Source organism: Phyllobates terribilis, unplaced genomic scaffold (assembly GCF_046119375.1).
Source record: "Phyllobates terribilis strain yellow unplaced genomic scaffold, ASM4611937v1 Scaffold_4__5_contigs__length_816908805, whole genome shotgun sequence".
Classification (NCBI taxonomy): domain Eukaryota; kingdom Metazoa; phylum Chordata; class Amphibia; order Anura; family Dendrobatidae; genus Phyllobates; species Phyllobates terribilis.
This window is the reverse complement of record NW_027362764.1, coordinates 463,502,417-463,522,316: the sequence shown is the minus strand read 5'-3', so window position 1 is coordinate 463,522,316 and position 19,900 is coordinate 463,502,417. Positions and strand designations below refer to the sequence as shown.

Here is a 19,900-nt window from a genome sequence, read left to right as displayed (position 1 = left end):
GATATGTAAGGCTGAAGAGCTATTGTAGGTCTGAAGTCACTCCAGCTCTTTTCCCCTCCCAGCACCACCTCCTCCTTCTTCATGGACAGCCTTTATGCTTTGTGACTTTAGGCAGTAGCTGTCTAGCAAGCATGAAGAGGCAGCTCTTGGTGGGGAATACAGCTGGAGTGACAGAAGCTTCAGATCTACCATAACCCTTTGCATATCTATTCAAATGCTGATTTCTCAGTAATGGATGATCCAACTGGCCATGTAAAGGTATTGATGGACTTGTCTTTGAAAGATCTACATGCACACACGAATTGTTTTGGATGTGAAATCATGCTGATAGATTCACTTTAAAAGGTTTTATGACCCACCCTAAGAAAATGCCTCTACATATGTGTAAATGGGATAGCAAATGGCTGTGTTATAGGAAACAGAGGGTCATTATTAATGCAAAATACTTTGATTAGGTCACAATTCTTAGTGGAGTTATCACAGGGTCAGTATTGGGTCCTCTTCTTTTAAAATGTGTGGAATAATTTACAGAGCTTGATTAAGGAATAGAGAGGGATTATTTGGGGAACATGAAAAGTTTGGCAGAAAAATGGCAAATTAAGATTAATGTAAATAAATGTTAGATCTTGCCTTATGTCCGCATAAACAATATGAACAATTATATACTAAATAGTAAATTACAGGGTAAAATGTGAATGAAAAAGACTTGGATGTGTTAGTTAACAGTAAACTCAACTTTACTGAAGTGCCAGGCAGCTGCTGCCAAGGGAAATAAAATGTACAGAGTATAGTATTGGCAGTTGGGTGTTATCCAGAATTTCTGAGTAGAAGATTTACTGATTTCTGATGGGTTTAAATTAAGTGAATAGTATGGCAAGGCAGTATGGAAATTCAAATGCTTGCGTTACTGTTTAAACAGTACAAAGAGATTGTGATCCCCCTCTTTAGAGCTATAATGAGACTACATTTGGGATACTTTACTCAGTTCTAGAGACCTCGCTTACAAAAATATATTGATAAAATGTAAAGTAAAATATAACGATCCATAAATGAGCTTCAAAAATTGTGGAAGGTCTTTAAAGGGATTTTCATGCCTGCCTGAGGCGGCAGTGCTCACCTAATAATTTACAGTTCAGCTCAGCTGCATGGTCATGCCACTTTCTCAAACTGCGGTCTCCCATGGGGGCTCCCGAACCTCCTGTCTTCTTCCCCGTTCCTGTAGAATGTAAGCCTGCAAGGGCTCCTCTTCCCTCTGTATCAGTCTATCATTGTTTTGTTTTGTTTACTGTAAGTGATGTCTGGAATCAATGGCACTATATAAATAAATAATAATAATGGGGCCAGCAGAGGCAGCTTTATCTCTGTAGCATCGTGAGATTGGCTTCAGATCACCATTTCAGCCGATGAAGCAAAGAGTGTGCAAGCGCACTCTCGTTGCCTAGGATCTAGCCACCTTTGAGATTGCAGAGGTGATCGGTAACCTGAGCAATGAACAGTGAACTATATAATTAAAAATCCCTCCATTCTTGAGAAAAGTGGTATATTACAAAGTTATCTTTGCAACTTTATCCATCTTACAAGGTTAGAATTTGTAGCGTCGGCGTCCCTACATGCTTGTCTCCTAACCCGGCTGGGACACCAACTCACTCACCGCCTCGGCCCCCGTCCCGCACTCCTCCTTCTCCTGCTTTGGCTGCTGCCTGGGGTCTGCGCATAGTGCGCATATCCCGGTTACTGTGCTTAGGGCGCGTGCACTCCCTCCTTTTGAAAGGGACCTTCTAAAGTGTCCCCAGCTAATGATTGGGAGACTATTATTATTTAAGGCACCTCCACCTGATTGGGAGATGCCTGTGCAACATGTATAGTTAGTTCCCTACATTCTTGCTAGTTGTAAGGTCCCCTGTACCCACCAGCCAAACTACCAGTCTGTACCTATCTGTCCGTACATGCCTTTTGTTCCTGTATTTCAGCCTTGCTCGTCTGCCTGTATATCAGCTGTGTCTGCCTGTCTGCATATCAGCCTGCACACGCCAGTGTCCATCTGTATACCAGCCTGCACCTGCTGTGCTCTTCCACATACCAGCCTGCACCCGCTAGTGTCAATCTATATACCATCCTGCACCTGCTGTGCTCTTCCACATACGAGCCTGCACTCGCCAGTGTCCATCTGTATACCAGCCTACATTTGCTGTGCTCTTCGACATACCAGCCTGCACCCGCTAGTGTCAATCTATATACCATCCTGCACCTGCCGTACCCATCTGTATACCAACCTGTACCTGCCAGTGCCTATCTGTGTTCCAGCTGTACCAGCCTGCACCTGCCAGTGCCTATCTGCCGACTAGCCGTACCCGCCATCATCTTCGATTCCTGTGTTCCCTCTGTGCCTGTCTGTACCAGCTGTACTCTCCTACTGGGCCGTTCAAGCTAGCTGTCCCTTGGGGGTCAGCTGCCGTGCGTCCGAGATATGCCCTGGAGTAGCACCTGGTGCCCATCGGGAGCTAAGCGTAACCCCACCATCAGGTGCTCCAGTGAAGAGTTCAATAAGTCACACCCCATCAGGCTCACCTCGGACTGTGGCACAGTGGTTCCACCACTGTTACAGAATCAATGTGAGAAATTATTATTTTACTGAATGAGTAGTACATGCTTGGAACAACCTACCAATGGATGTGGTTGGAAAATCATCAGTAAATTAATATAAACTTCCATGAGAGAAACATATCTGTCTTATGACAAAAAAAAAAAAAAATATATAAATAATATAAGGACAGGCTAGTTGGGCAATGCAGTATTTTTCTGCCATCAATATACTATGTTTCTAAGAAGGATGCAGCTATCTTATAGTAAGAGCAGTGAGACTCCGGAACTCCTTACAACATAATGTTATGATGGTTGATTAATTTGGACTCTGAAATTATTCTGCTAATATAGTGCAATTGGCATCCATCACATAGGGGTTTTAGCCCTCCTCTAGATCAATATGTTTGGATGACGGATTGGAGTCGAGATCATGTATACTTTTTTCACCTTGTCTTTTAAATTGTCATGTGTACATGTCAGAATATCAGGTCAGTTACATCAAAGTTCCCAAACTCTTAACATTCTGAACAAAACTCCACTTCTTTGTAAGAATATTTCTTTAAATTGCTGTGCCAGTGGTTTCTGGTGATTATAATCTGTAAGTGCTGTCAAGAAGATTTTGGTGCTCATTTCTAGTTATCAGAGAAGGTCCAAGGTTGTAGACTCAATGGATGATCAAAAATCTCTTTTGATAATTTCTGACTTTCAGTTTCCCAGTTGAATTGACCCTGATTGCTAAAATATCATAAGGCTGCTTGCAAATGACACATGAGTAGTGTTGAGCATTCCGATACTGAAATATCGGGTATCGTCCGATATTCGCGGTATCGGAATTCCGATACTTAATTCCGATACTATTGCAATATCGTATACCGGAATCGGAAGTTCCCATAATGCAATGAGACATTTTCATTTTATTCAGCCAATGAGGATCCTAAGAAGTGTGGGCACATCCTGTTAGGCATGTAGGCATCTTAACTAATGGCATGGCTGTGATTGGCTGCTGAAATGATGTCATGATGCACTATAAAAGCCACCGCCGCCATTTTGAGCTCACTCTGCTGTGAATTCAGTTAGGGATAGGACGCTGTTGTTCTGAGGGACAGTTTTAGCTACCTATTTGCTCTATACTGCTTTACCCAAGCTACTTTCTAAATCACTGTGCCTTGCAGTGCTAGTGCACAGTTCCCTGTGCTGCTCACCGCTATCTGCAAGGTCTGTGTGTGTGAGTGCAGCTCACCCTGTAGTGTGTGCTTCAGCCAAGTCTGGTTGTAGTGCACTCAGTGTGTGTCACTGCCTCATACATTGTCCTTTTTTGCCAATTCATAATTTTTCCTGATATCTCCTATTAGTGTGGTGGTTCCATCTGTATTCAGCTAAATTGGTTCCAAACACACTATATAGGAGTAGATAGAGAAATTTTTTTCCGTCTTGCAGCACTAGTGCACAGTGCTCTGCATCTGTACTGTTCACCGCTGTCTGCAAGGTCTGGTGTGTGAGTGCAGCTCACCCTGTAGTGTGTGCTTCAACCCCGTCTGGTTGTAGTGCACTCAGTGTGTGTCACTGCCTCATACATTGTCCTTTATTGCCAATTCATAATTTTTCCTGATATCTCCTATTAGTGTGGTGGTTCCATCTGTATTCAGCTAAATTGGTTCCAAACACACTATATAGGAGTAGATAGAGAAATTTTTTTCCGTCTTGCAGCACTAGTGCACAGTGCTCTGCATCTGTACTGTTCACCGCTGTCTGCAAGGTCTGGTGTGTGAGTGCAGCTCACCCTGTAGTGTGTGCTTCAACCCCGTCTGGTTGTAGTGCACTCAGTGTGTGTCACTGCCTCATACATTGTCCTTTATTGCCAATTCATAATTTTTCCTGATATCTCCTATTAGTGTGGTGGTTCCATCTGTATTCAGCTAAATTGGTTCCAAACACACTATATAGGAGTAGATAGAGAATTTTTTTTCCGTCTTGCAGCACTAGTGCACAGTGCTCTGCATCTGTACTGTTCACCGCTGTCTGCAAGGTCTGGTGTGTGAGTGCAGCTCACCCTGTAGTGTGTGCTTCAACCCCGTCTGGTTGTAGTGCACTCAGTGTGTGTCACTGCCTCATACATTGTCCTTTATTGCCAATTCATAATTTTTCCTGATATCTCCTATTAGTGTGGTGGTTCCATCCATATTCAGCTAAATTGATTCCAAACACACTATATAGGAGTAGATAGAGGAGCCTTTCTGCAGCATTGGGCCCTGCAGCCCCAGCCAGATTAGTATTAGCCTATTTTTTGCAGCCTCATCTATTGCATTGTAGGTTACCTTCCTACATTGTAATAGCTACAAAAAGTTTGTGATACTATCGTTATTACATCTTTAGGCACATCCAGTGTCTTTTTGTGACAAAAAAAACCTAAATAAAGTTCACCAAACACTCCACTTTACAGTTGTGTAGGCCACATTAGCTCATATTAAAGTCTAGTCCACACTTTATAAAATTAGTGTTTCTTATACCTGTTAGCAGCTGTTCAGGAATAAGCACACTAAGCCCTTAGTACTTTTCTGCCTATCTTTATCAGTCTACCAAGATGAAGAAGGCAGGGAGTAAGGCATGTGGTCGTGGTCGTGGTCGTGGTCGTGGGCGTGGGCGTGGAGTTTCTGCAGGGAGAGGACGTGAGGATTCTGTGCCTGCAGGGAGAGGACGTGGGGATTCTGTGCCTGCTGCGGGCACCAGTGACTCAGCATCCCCCAGTTTTACCAGGGAACAGTCCTTTATGCGCAGCTTTGTAGGAGCTAGCCGTACCCCACTGCTGCGCGAGGACCAAATTGAAGCCGTTGTCGGATGGATGGCAGCTAACGCATCGACTTCAATTAGTTCCAGATCCTCTCAGGTCCTGAGCACTGAAGAGCACCCATCTGTCTCTTCACCACCTGCCAAATTGCCCAGGCAGTCAGAGAGCCCTGGACAGGAGCCATCTCTACTTCTGTTCTCTGAATCTCTTGGCTTGGAAAGAGGGGGCCAGCCAAGCAGAATTCGAGAATTTGAAGAAGAGGTAGTATGCAGTGATGCGCAACCGTTTTGTCTCTCTGAATCTGAAGAGGCGGGTGGGCCAGTGCCTATGGTCAGCAGCACACCTCAGTACGCATCTGATGATGAGACTCAGGTGCCACTTTCTGGTGCGTACTGTGCTGTCGAGACTACCCAGGAGAAGCAGTTGTTTGAAGAGGGTGGTGTAGATGATGAGGTCCTTGACCCATCATGGCGTGAGGGACAGGAAGGTGGTGGGAGCAGCTCTGAGGAAGAGATTCCCCGAACGGCCCAAAAAGGAGGGAGAGGGAGGGGGCAGACTTGGTTGCCTGTAGCCTCCACTTCGGCACCCATTAGGAGCATGGCTCTTCCAAAATCCAAAGCGGGCGCTCCCAAGACTTGCAGTGCCTGGTCCTTTTTTGACACAGTTGCAGATGACATTTGCTTTGTCAAATGCAAGCTGTGTAATCAGAAGGTGAAAAGAGGGAAAAGTGTCAGCAACCTCAATACCACAAATATGTGGAAACATGTGCGGACCAAGCACGTGGTGGAGTTACACAAACACACTGAAGACCTAGGCCAACCTACAGCGCCACCTACCACCTCTTCAGCTCGTGTTGTAGCCTCTTCCTCCAGCTCACACACAGCTGGTTCGGCTTCCTCACAGGATCGCCATGGAAGAATCTCTGGCACTGTTGTACAGAGACACAGTGTAATTCCACCCACAGCACCACTTTCCCAGTCATCCTCACACTCCCAGGCCAGTCTACAGCCATCATTAGCACAGGCATGGGAGAAAAGGCGCCCATACTCGGCAAACCACCCCCGAGCACAGGCTCTGAATGCTGGCATTGCTAAACTACTGGCCCTTGAAATGCTATCATTCAGGCTGGTGGAGACTGACACATTCCGTAACTTTATGGCATTGGCAGTCCCACAATACAACGTGCCCAGCCGCTTTTATTTCAGCAGGCAAGCCGTCCCTGCCCTGCAACATCATGTGGAGGGAAAAATTAAACATGCGCTACAAAACGCCGTCAGTAGCAAGGTCCACCTGACCACCGATGCGTGGACCAGTAAGCATGGACAGGGACGATACCTTTCCCTCACTGCCCATTGGGTAAATGTTGTGGAGCCGGGTACAGATCTTGAGAGTGGCGCTGTACGTGTTCTGCCAACTCCAAGGATTGCAGGAATCCAGTCTGTACACATTGACTCCTCCTCATACTCCAGTTCCTCTGAATCAGCGCTGCAGGAGCCGTCACGGTCTACCTCCACATCGACCCGTGAACGGTTACCTGTTATGATGACCGATATGAGCACAGCCGTGGCCAAACGTCAACAGGCCGTATTAAAATTAATTTCTTTGGGGAATCGAAGCCACACAGCGCAGGAGCTCTGGAATGCCATCAAGCAGCAGAGTGACGTGTGGTTTGTGCCAGCGAATCTCCAGCCAGGCATGGTAGTGTGTGACAATGGCCGAAATCTGGTGGCAGCTCTGGGCCTAGGCAACCTCACTCACATCCCATGTCTGGCACATGTGCTCAACTTGGTCGTGCAGAGTTTTTTGAGGGACTATCCGGATCTTGATGCACTGCTTCACAAGGTCCGCATAGAGTGCGCTCACTTGCGGCGTTCCAGCAATGCAAGATCACGCATTGCAGCTCTGCAGCGCCGATTATGTCTTCCGGAACATCGCATCATATGTGACCTACCCACCAGGTGGAATTCAACGTTACATATGTTGGAGAGGTTGTGTGAGCAGCAGGCAGCAGTAATGGAGTACCAGCTGCAGCAGGCGCAAACAAGTCGCAGTGCGCGCCGTTCACACTTCACCACCACTGAGTGGGCCTCTATGAAGGACATTTGCCACGTTTTGCGTGCCTTCGATTATTCCACGCGGATGGCGAGTGCAGATGATGCACTAGTCAGCATGACTATCCCCCTTATCTGCCTGCTTGAAAAAACACTGCAAGCACTAAGGGACGAGGTTTTGGAAGAGGTGGAGGATGAGGAGTCACAAATGCCATCTGCTTCTCTACAGTCTGCGCAACGTGGTTCCTCACAAAGGCCTAGGCAGGGGACACTTTGTGAGGAGGATGAGGAGGAGTCAATGGATGAGGAAGACATCTGTCCAGAGGAGGGAGGTACACAATGCTCTAGTAGTCAGTATCTAGAGCGAGGGTGGGGTGATGCAGAGCAGGCAGAGATCACGCCTCAAGCAGGGGACAGCGTTTCTTGGCCAGTTGGCAGTCTGCAGCACATGGTTGATTTCATGCTGCAGTGCTTCAGAAACGACCGCCGCATCGCCCACATTCTCAACACGGCTGATTATTGGGTGTCCACCCTCCTAGATCCTCGCTACCGGGACAACTTACAAAGCCTCATAACACCATTGAACCGGGAGCGTAAAATGCGGGAGTACCAAGACGCACTGGTGCATTCCATCATGTTCTCCATTCCAACCGAGAGCAGTGCTGCTAGTGCTTTACAAAGCAGCTCAGTGCGTCGAGGCAGTGGAGGAAGCTCTGCACAAAGAGGGAGCAGAAGCAGCGCCTCAGCACAAGGCAAGACCAGTATGGCCGAAATGTGGCAAAGTTTTGTGTCCCCGCCGCCACAAATGTCTACACCATCACAGACAGCTCCAGTCAGCAGGAGGCAACGTTTCCGTCAGATGGTGACAGACTACATGTCTTGCCCTCTTAGTGTACTCCCAGACGGCTCTTCTCCCTTCAAGTTTTGGGTCTGTAAGCTGGATACATGGCCAGAGCTTAGTCAGTATGCACTGGAGGTGCTAGCTTGCCCTGCTGCTAGTGTATTATCGGAACGCGTCTTTAGTGCCGCAGGTGGTGTACTAACAGACCGTCGCATGCGACTATCCTCCGATAACGTTGACCGGCTTACTTTTCTCAAAATGAACAAGGCCTGGATCTCTCATGAATTTGCCAGTCCTCTTCCAGAATAAATAATTGGTTGGCAACAGTATCCAGGTCTCCTGTTCTGTTCATGTTTCTACCACCTGAACTGTAATCCCTGAGCTCCAACACCGCCAGTTGGCGCTCGGAAGTGCCGTCTGCACAGTCAACACTTGCTGCCGTGTTATTGGGGTTCAGTAACGTCAGCTGTTCTCCTGCTGTGCGGACGGCAATTTCTCCTGATTTGTCCACATCCACTGTACTACACATTTTAAAGTTGCTCCAATTACTCCTCTGGCTCCTCTGTTTTCATTCTTATCCCTGGGCTCCAGCACCGCCAGTTGGCGCTCGGAAGTGCTGTCTGCACAGTCAACACTTGCTACCATGTTATTGGGGTTCAGTAACGTCAGCTGTTCCCCTGCTGTGCGGACGGCAATTTCTCCTGCTCTGTCCACATTCTCACTACTACAGATTTTAAAGTTGCTCCAATTACACCTCTGGCTCCTCTGTTTTCAGTATTATCCCTGAGCTCCAACACCGCCAGTTGGCGCACGGAAGTGCCGTCTGCACAGTCAACACTTGCTGCCGTGTTATTGGGGTTCAGTAACGTCAGCTGTTCTCCTGCTGTGCGGACGGCAATTTCTCCTGCTTTGTCCAAATCCACTGTACTACACATTTTAAAGTTGCTCGAATTACACCTCTGGCTCCTCTGTTTTCATTCTTATCCCTGGGCTCCAGCACCGCCAGTTGGCGCTCGGAAGTGCCGTCTGCACAGTCAACACTTGCTGCCGTGTTATTGGGGTTCAGTAACGTCAGCTGTTCTCCTGCTGTGCGGACGGCAATTTCTCCTGCTTTGTCCACATCCACTGTACTACACATTTTAAAGTTGCTCGAATTACACCTCTGGCTCCTCTGTTTTCATTCTTATCCCTGGGCTCCAGCACCGCCAGTTGGCGCTCGGAAGTGCCGTTTGCACAGTCAACACTTGCTACCATGTTATTGGGGTTCAGTAACGTCAGCTGTTCCCCTGCTGTGCGGACGGCAATTTCTCCTGCTCTGTCCACATTCTCACTACTACAGATTTTAAAGTTGCTCGAATTACACCTCTGGCTCCTCTGTTTTCATTCTTATCCCTGGGCTCCAGCACCGCCAGTTGGCGCTCGGAAGTGCTGTCTGCACAGTCAACACTTGCTACCATGTTATTGGGGTTCAGTAACGTCAGCTGTTCCCCTGCTGTGCGGACGGCAATTTCTCCTGCTCTGTCCACATTCTCACTACTACAGATTTTAAAGTTGCTCCAATTACACCTCTGGCTCCTCTGTTTTCATTCTTATCCCTGGGCTCCAGCACCGCCAGTTGGCGCTCGGAAGTGCCGTCTGCACAGTCAACACTTGCTGCGGTGTTATTGGGGTTCGGTAACGTCAGCTGTTCCCCTGCTGTGTTCACGGCAATTTCTCCTGCTCTGTCCATATTCACTGTGCTACTTATTTAAAACTTGCTCCAATTACACCTCTGGCTCCTCCGTTTTTAGTATTTACCCTGGGCTCCAATACCGCTAGTTGCTGCTCAGAACTGCCGTCTGCACAGTCAACGCTTGCTCCAGTGTTATTGGGATTCAGTAACGTCAGCTGATCCCCAGCTGTGTGTCCGGCAAATTCTCCTGCTTTGTCCACATCCACTGTAGTACGGATTTAAAACCTCCTCCAAATACACCTCTGGCTCTTCTGTTTTTAGTATTTACCCTGGGCTCCAGCACCGCCAGCTGGTTCTCTGCAGTTCCATTGGCTCTTGTACCTTCTGCTACCCATCCGGGTTCCAGTACCGTCAGCTGGTTCTCGGCAGTGTCTTTGGCACGGGTACTCCCTCCTGCCCAGCCTGGTTCCAGCACGCCAGCTGTTTCCGGGTAGTGTCAACGTCACTTTGCCTCCAATGCGTTGTCCTGTCGTGTTGCGGTCGGGTTAGCCGACTCTATGGTGCCTGCAGTTTAGGTGACTCCTATGTGGGCTGCGGGATCTGGCAATGAAGGCTGGTTCCATAGTGCCAATAGGACAAGCACCCTCTGTAGGACTGTGGGTTTTGGTAACTGCGGCCGGCTCGCGGCCTTGAACTTTTTTTTTACATGGGTACCTTCTGCTACCCATCCGGGTTCCAGTACCGTCAGCTGGTTCTCGGCAGTGCCTTTGGATTAGGTGCCTCCTTCTCGGTATCCAAGTTCCACCAACGTCTGCTGGTCCTTGGTAGTGCTTTCTGGCACAGGTACCTCCTGCTTAGTAACCGAGTTCCAGTAACATCAGCTGGTCCTCGGTAGTTCCATTGGCTCTTGTACCTTCTGCTACCCATCCGGGTTCCAGTACCGTCAGCTGGTCCTCGGTAGTTCCATTTGCTCTTGTATCTTCTGCTACCCATCCGGGTTCCAGTACCGTCAGCTGGTTCTCGGCAGTGCCTTTGGATTAGGTGCCTCCTTCTCGGTATCCAAGTTCCACCAACGTCTGCTGGTCCTTGGTAGTGCTTTCTGGCACAGGTACCTCCTGCTTAGTAACCGAGTTCCAGTAACATCAGCTGGTCCTCGGTAGTTCCATTGGCTCTTGTACCTTCTGCTACCCATCCGGGTTCCAGTACCGTCAGCTGGTCCTCGGTAGTTCCATTTGCTCTTGTATCTTCTGCTACCCATCCGGGTTCCAGTACCGTCAGCTGGTTCTCGGCAGTGTCTTTGGCACGGGTACTCCCTCCTGCCCAGCCTGGTTCCAGCACGCCAGCTGTTTCCGGGTAGTGTCAACGTCACTTTGCCTCCAATGCGTTGTCCTGTCGTGTTGCGGTCGGGTTAGCCGACTCTATGGTGCCTGCAGTTTAGGTGACTCCTATGTGGGCTGCGGGATCTGGCAATGAAGGCTGGTTCCATAGTGCCAATAGGACAAGCACCCTCTGTAGGACTGTGGGTTTTGGTAACTGCGGCCGGCTCGCGGCCTTGAACTTTTTTTTTACATGGGTACCTTCTGCTACCCATCCGGGTTCCAGTACCGTCAGCTGGTTCTCGGCAGTGCCTTTGGATTAGGTGCCTCCTTCTCGGTATCCAAGTTCCACCAACGTCTGCTGGTCCTTGGTAGTGCTTTCTGGCACAGGTACCTCCTGCTTAGTAACCGAGTTCCAGTAACATCAGCTGGTCCTCGGTAGTTCCATTGGCTCTTGTACCTTCTGCTACCCATCCGGGTTCCAGTAACATCAGCTGGTCCTCGGTAGTTCCATTGGCTCTTGTACCTTCTGCTACCCATCCGGGTTCCAGTACCGTCAGCTGGTTCTCGGCAGTGCCTTTGGATTAGGTGCCTCCTTCTCGGTATCCAAGTTCCACCAACGTCTGCTGGTCCTTGGTAGTGCTTTCTGGCACAGGTACCTCCTGCTTAGTAACCGAGTTCCAGTAACATCAGCTGGTCCTCGGTAGTTCCATTGGCTCTTGTACCTTCTGCTATCCATCCGGGTTCCAGTACCGTCAGCTGGTCCTCGGTAGTTCCTCAGCTTTCTTGTACCTTCTGCTACATTTCCAAGTTCAAGCTTTTTGAAATGGTTCTTGGTAATCACTCTGGATCTCCCTGACGAGGACCCTGAAGACCAACCCTAAGAAGACGAGGACCCCGAAGACAATGACCCTGAAGACGAGGACCCTGAAGACCACCCCGAAGAAGACGAGGACCCTGAAGACCACCCCGAAGAAGACGAGGACCCTGAAGACCACCCCGAAGAAGACGAGGACCCCGAAGACGAGGACCCAGAAGACCAACCCGAAGAAGACGAGGACCCCGAAGACGAGGACCCCCGAAGACGACGACCCTGAAGACCACCCCGAAGAAGACCAAGAAGATGACCCTGAAGAAGTTGACCAAGAAGACAAAGAAGAGAAGACAAGCACCAAGATACAGAAAAACAAGAGACAGAAAACCAAGAAGCAGAAATACAAGAAGCTGCAGAACAAAAAGCGGAAGAACATTAAGCATAAGACTAAAAATCAGAGCAAAAGATAATATCTAAATTATAAGCAGAAGATGACTAAGCAGTGTATGGGGGTGAGTCCGTTCCTCCTCGTGGTGCCCCTGGAAAAGACCTGCTGCTGCAGGCCAAACTGAACGCGGACAAATCCTGTTGTAAATCTTTTGTGACGGGCAGAACGAAAGGTGTAATGTCCAACCTTTTATAGATAACAACTACAGGAATGCCTGTCACAAATAAGAATATGATGAAGAAGAAGAATATGAAGAAGATGAAGAAGTAGAATATGAAGAATGTAAAAAAAAGAATAATACGAAGAAGGTGAAGAAGAAGAAGGTGAAGAAGAAGTGGATGAAAAAGATGCTGAGGATGATGAAGGAGAAAGTGTGGGAGAAGTAAAAAAGAAGGTGAAGAGCATGGAAGTAGTGAAACATAAATATCTGACAAAATATAAAAATACTTAACATAGTTAATATTTCCGTAACTCAGAACATAATAAAAAAATATTAATTCCTGCTATTCCATTTGACTGGGCTAAACCTCTATGCCTTTATTGTCTCCCCCACCTCCCCCAATACATTCTACATTATTCTTAGTTGTTTTCCTTCATGTAGAAATAACCTACAAGGAAAGAAAGGGTTTATTTTAATTCCGATATTTATGTCCCATTGACTTGCATTGGTTTCCGGTATCGGAATCGGCGATATCCGATACTTTTTCGGTATCGGTCCGATCCAATCCGATCCGATATTTCCCGATATCGGAAGGTATCGCTCAACACTACACATGAGTGATATGAGAAAGACACATTAAAGGGAATCTGTCATTCGACAAGAGAAGCTGAATCCAACAATGCATCACTTAGTTTACTGGGTGCAGCCGTTCTGACACAATCAGAGCTTTTAGATGTAGCAATGAAGCAGAGCTGAGAAAGCAAACCCCGCACCCACTAGGCTCTCTGTGTATAAAGTCTATAGACAGTGAGCTACCTATCACAGAAGGGGGCGTGGCTGGACTAGTGTAGACAGCATTGTTAATCTCTTAGTGATAAATCCTTCACAGTTAGTAAACCGCACGAACTTTGACAAGTGATACATCCCTGAATTCAGTGTTTCTGCCTCTATCTCCTGCTTCCTTCAGATTACATAGCAAAAACCTGCTGATAGATTCCCTTTAACTAATATTTCCTTGGAGATTGTTCCGTTATTCTACTGTATCACGATCTGATCTAAAAAGACATACCGAAAAAAGTGAGCTGTGAAAAAGGAGCCTTAGACTTAACTATTCTGACCCCTGAAATAGGTCTTATGGGCGACAGGATAGGTGATATATGTATAATTGTTGGTTGTCCAACCAATGGAATCCTCACTAATTACTGGAACAAACGTCTAAGACACCTCTGTGTGAATAGAGTGTAGTTTTCATGCCTGACCTCTATATTAGATATGGATATTACGAAGCCATCTCCATCAGCCCCATAGAAGTGAACAGAACAGTGGTCACCCATGTGTATTACTTAATGCGCCAATAGATTAAGAAGCTTGATTTTCTGTTTAATATTACTGTTCATGGATAACATATCCTAGATTTCACCAAATTGCTGTAGAATACTTACAATTGTTCTATAAAGCAGATTTGTGGCAAACATGTACTATTACCCCAAAGCCAGGATTTCCCTAATGAATATTGTATATCTTGCTAATATGGAAGATATTGTAGTATGTAAGAGGTTTATTTTAATTTCAGATCCAGCATAGGAAATGTGTACATAATCTACAGGCTAATGGGAGTGATGTTATGACCACCTTTATTTATGAGTTGGAGTATTGCTATCCTTTGAGAAGTGGAAAGTAACAAGTGGGTCTTCCTATTCTGTGGATACAGAGACCCGATAGACATCAATCACAGATCATTGATTTAGGTGCATGACCTGCTGTTATAATTAGTATTTCCTCTTCAAATTCCCCACATAATAGGCTGAACGGAGTGTTTTAGGCAGCAAGCCAATCCATGGTCAACGGAGTTTATGGGTATTCACAATGTAAGAATTCCAAACTACACAACACCTTTAAGAAATGACATTATCAAAGCTTGTTCAAAAGAGAGTTAAAATCAAGAATGCTTTTATGAGGACATCTAGGCACAGAGAATATTTATGCTGTGCTGTCTCATCTGAATTATGTGCCTTTTTAAGTACATTTTCCAAAAATAACATGAGTCTATCCTTCTGCTGCCACTCAGCAGGCAGGGTGTCCTTACCGCACCTTATTGCTGATGTTAAAAGCAATTAGCGAGCAGAAACATGGTGTAATCACATTAAACCGAATGTGGTATGCCTCTTGCTGTTAGGAATTTTTTATTGAATGAGACAGCTCTGTCTTCATGTCTGAGAAAGGTACGAAAGAACTTTACAGCATTTATCTGATTTCCCGTATGTTTTCTATCAGATCAGGCCACTTGGCTCGGGGTAAGCACAAGTAAACAAGGATAACGGGCAGAACGCAGAGATTTATGCTCTGCTTTTTGTTTAATTGCCGATCTGCATAATGTTTGGCAGGGATGATGTAATGAAATGTGATGGGTTCTAATAATACCACTCTCTTTTCTTTTTCAGCTTTTTCCTTAGTTGTGCCATTACTCAGTTCCACGTTCCTGTTCCAGCGGCTCCTGAGCATTTTTCTTTCTTTCATGTCCTCCTATCTTCTGCTTAGTACAGGGTAATGTTTTTCAGTTATTTTGAGTTGTATTGTAGATTTAAAATTCAATCTTGCGATCAAATTTGGTGTTTGATTTGGCAAACATTTAGGTAATTTACTCTAGATTTTATTACCTTCACAGTACAAGGTGTTAGGGTTATTCCCACAATCACATTCTTTTTCACAAAGCGCAGGAAATGCATACTTATTGTTAACATGCAGACCAAGCCCAACATAAAAATTATTTTTTGTACCTTTGTTTTCTTTCTTCATATCCATTGACCATCTGTGCATCCAGCTACACATAGCTAAATGGGCAGTCTTGTTCTTACACAGCTTTAAGTACATTTCAAAGCAGCACCCTGCTTCTCTTCAGTTCTGCAGAACACTCCCTCCTTCCACTGTGTGCTCCTGACCAGCCTGACCTGTTTGAGTTGATGACTGAGCTGTGCTGGATGCCAACTGACTGATGAATGTGTAAAACAGCTCTGGATTCCAGTTAAGCTGAAATATACTTTGCTCAGTTTTATTGCTTCCACAACAGATATTTGACCAATCATCAAGCTAATCTACATTTAAAAAACACACTATGCTTCTGTGCCCTCTATGAACCTGAACACAACTGTGCCTGAAAGATTTCTTCTACTGACATCTACATAGCTGCATGTGTGTGTTTATATCATAGCTAGTTTCCAGCAGAGCTCAACTGTCCCATACTCCACTCCGCTCTGTATTGAATACAGAGCTTGAAATAGCTGGGCCGACTAAGACAAACAAGTCTGAACTATGTTTTATGCCTTCTGCGACAGGTCAGTTATATGAAATTGCTAATTCTCCTCTATTTATGCATATGCCAAAGGATTATCTTCTGCCATATGCATCAACAGACTGGCATTTGCAGTTTCACATCACTGCTCTATCTGCATCTAGCATCAAACACAGCCCAGCCCTGCTTGTCTCAGCTGTGAACTGCGCTGTGTTTTGTTATTTAAAACTCAATAGTGGAGACAAAGCAGAGTACAGGACAGTTGAGTACTGCAAGAAACCAGCTAACAAAACAATTATGTAAAATACACTTGCAGCTATGTTGATGTGGATGGCAGAACATAAAATCATTCAGGCAGTGTTGTGCACAAGACTATACAGTGCACAGAAGTATAGCGTTTATTCTAAACATAGAATACGCTCATTTGTCGGTGAAGAATAGCAGAGCTATGTTGAAAGCCAGCTGGCAGATCAATGGCAACTGTAGGTAAATAGAGCCTGGAGGGGCATCCTTTGGTTGATGATATGTGCAAAATAGCAGATTTACATTATTATAAGACCACATTGTGATTTTGGGAATAACCCTTTATTGTAGTATATAAATTGTGATCATTCGATAAGTGTTTAATCAATTGGTTAGCAAAATAGTAATCATCAAACACTGCAAACTGACAGTTCTTGTCTAGTTTGTTATATAGTTGAAACAAACTACAGTATAGATTGGACCAGTGAGTGCCTTGATTTCCCACCTTCAAAATTAATCAAATTTTCCAAATTTATAGGATTTAACCTTCAGAAATGTCAAGTCTGTTAACTGATACTGCTGATTTAAAACTAAAGTACTGAAGCACTAAGGCTGGGGCTACACACAGAGTTTTTGTAGCACGACAGCTTGAACTTGAAGTGTCACATATCTTAAATTGGGTTTTTAGTACTAACCTGTTTCCATCAGCCACTTAAACATTAAGGGGATTGTCCACTACCGGATGAATCTTCATTAAGTAGTCTGGGAAATTGAAGAAAAAATGGTACTCCTGGATCAGCTGCACTATTACAGTACATGCCGTGCTCTGATTTCTTCCATCTTAGGCTATATTCACACTTGGTGTTTTTTCAGGATTTTTTTTTTATGCAAATTTTCTGCTGCGTTTTACAGTACCAGAAAAGTCTATGAGATTTCAGAAATCTCATGCACACAGATTGGTTTTTGTGTCATCCGTATTTTGTGCTTTGCATGTTTGTTTGCTCAATAGAGGATGTTACTTCTTTCAGCGTTTTTCACCCATTGAAAGTAATGGGTGGTGAAAAAAACGGCTAGTGTGAACATAGCTTATCAGGTTTTGCTGCGTTTTTAGTGAAAAAAAAAGTACAGCAGTATGTGAAACTCATTTATTTTTGTGATTTTACCATCTTGTCTTGGTCACCTGATATGGCAGTTTGGATTAGAACAGTTTAATTAAATTAGATGTGTGTAAAGTGTAAACACTGGCTGAACTAGGTGAGAGATTGAACAATACCTGTGGCACACGGAGGTGGGAAATTAAACAATCTCTGAGCAACTCAATGGCAGACCATAGTGTGAAAATAAATAGTGTCCTACAAACTCAATGCACTACCAGTATCCTAGAAAAACTATTCCTGAACAATTCACCGCCTCCCACTGTTACATTTGTAATTCTTGTTAATATGATTTCACATATGTCTTGCATTGGTGACCTGTGTTCATGCTTCTGTGGTGGAAGCAAAGCTGAGCTTTGGGATCCTGAAAAAACGCACCAAAACCTGCGTTTTTGACCCAGCTGCTTTCCTGCCAAGAGATCCGGTTTTGCTGCAGAAAAAAAAAAATGCTGAAAAAACGCCTAGTGTGAACATAGCTTTACGCTAAATTTTAGCAAACCAGCCAATCAGTGGCCACATTAACTTCAGTGCTCTTGTGAATGCCCCTGATGAGTGCTGATGGCTGGAAACCTGATGGGGGTGAAGCACGGTGTAAGAGAAGCGCCGATGATTCAGGAGGTATCAATGTTGTACTTTTTACATTTCCCTGGTCCCATTACTTAGGGGTTGTCCAGTAGTGGACAACTCTTTTAGTCAATGCCTTATTATTATTAAATCTCAGATATATTGCACGTGTAACTCCGTTTATTCCTACGGACCATAATTGTTACTTGAAATTTAAAATTACAATGTCTTGTTACAAAGTCTCTGTGTAGCCTAAATTTTAAAGTATACGGACATTTCTCTGGCATTTTTCTTTACTTCAATTGTTGTATTTTGTGCTTCAAATCTTTTTTTGTAATAGTGTTAAATTTAATATCTTGAGCCTTTTGGCTTCTACAGGTTCTATGTATTGTTAAACACTGCTGGCTTCAGAATGAGTTAACTGTGGCTCCATCAGTGACCATACTCTGACAGCAGAATTTGTAAATCTTTCTTCTCCAGAGCTACTTTATGTTGTTTTATGACCATATGAAAGTTGAGCAGAAATTTGATGTGGTCATAAAACAGCTTAGAGGACTCTGAAAGAAGACAAAATAGAGCTACAAATGCTGCTGTCAGAATGAGCTCACTGACAGATTCACAGTTAACTTATTTTGTACATTAATAGATAGAGAATGCAGGAGGCAAACTATTCAAAGTTTTTATTGAAACTCAATTGCAAAAATGGGTTTTATCCATGCTTTAGGTAAGAAAAAATACCTCTAAAAATGTCCTTATCTTTTACTCTGAATAGAAAAAAAAGTTGTATGAAAAAAAGACACCGCATTGCTATGTATCTTGTATTGCCGCTTAGCCCTATACAAGAGCTTTGCTGCAATATCAGACACAACCCACAGACAAGTGACTTTTTCCCTAACTCTTATGCATATAACAGCGTATACAAAGTTTAAACGTCATCAAGCTTTAATTAGTATATTGATGTTGGCTATAACAGTTAATTCTTTGGCTGGACCTTTGATTTTTGACCAGATTGAAAATAATACATGTAATTATGATTTTGATTGCATTTTTGATATGATAGAAAGTTAAACAAAGGCAAACAAAGAACAATCATCACGCATTAGGAAACCGGCTTGAATATTTTTTAATTGAGCTATATTGTTAATGTTGTTTTTTTATCTTCTATTTATAGGTTTGTGATATTATTTATAAATAGAGTAATAACTTTAAGAATTTTCGCTGTTGGTAGGAGTCCTCCTTTGTTGTTCTTAATCACTCCACTGTAAGCCGCTCACCCTTTCCACTTTCTCCTGTGTAACGTAGGTATGAAGCCCTTTTCCCTGTGGCGCTGTCATGTCTAATGTTTGTGTGGATATTTATAGAGCAGGAAACTCTAGTAAAACAAGGGCTTTCATTCAAGCAAAAGGTAAGCGTTGTATGTAATAAAAAATAATCATTTCTATTGCTCCAAAATATTCTACAGTGAGAAAACATTGGGGGAATAGTCAGCATGACAAATATTGGCCACCAAAATGAGAGGGAATTTTGAGCATAGTAATAATTCTTTGTTTTCCAGTCATGCTTAAAGGGGATATCCGGGACTTTAAAAAAAATGTGCCTAAGCACTAACAGGCAGGTAGTTACCAACAGAGGACTGTTGTACCCGTCACCGGTCATTGACTGCTCCTGCCGGAAATTCAGCTGCTCCCTGTCAACAGAGCAGTGGTTTCTCTTCCTGTTGATGGGGCGGGACTACTGGTGTCATGCTGATTGACAGACGGCTTCCCCCAATTAGGCAGCAGAGAGCCGGCTGTCAATCAGCATGGCACCAGTAGTCCCGCCCTGTCAACAGGAAGACAAACTGCTGCTCTGTTGACGTGATGTCAGCGGAAGTCTGTGCCGGCGAAGATTGGATTTGGGCACAACAGACAGCTAGGTAGCAACTACCTGCCTGTTAGTGCTTAGGGACTTTGTTTTTTTTTTTAAACTGTAATTTTTATT

The 19,900-nt window shown here is 44.8% G+C and overlaps 1 protein-coding gene across 1 annotated transcript in view; it reads left to right on the top strand.

The window, feature by feature from the left end:
- Nucleotides 1-19,900, top strand: part of PIGN (phosphatidylinositol glycan anchor biosynthesis class N) — a 363,689-nt gene that overhangs the window by 239,172 nt on the left and 104,617 nt on the right. The window contains exons 21-22 of the mRNA XM_073678652.1: nt 15,112-15,214; nt 19,223-19,325. Of these exons, the coding sequence (XP_073534753.1) occupies nt 15,112-15,214; nt 19,223-19,325 (206 nt within the window). The remainder of the gene's footprint in view (nt 1-15,111; nt 15,215-19,222; nt 19,326-19,900) is intronic.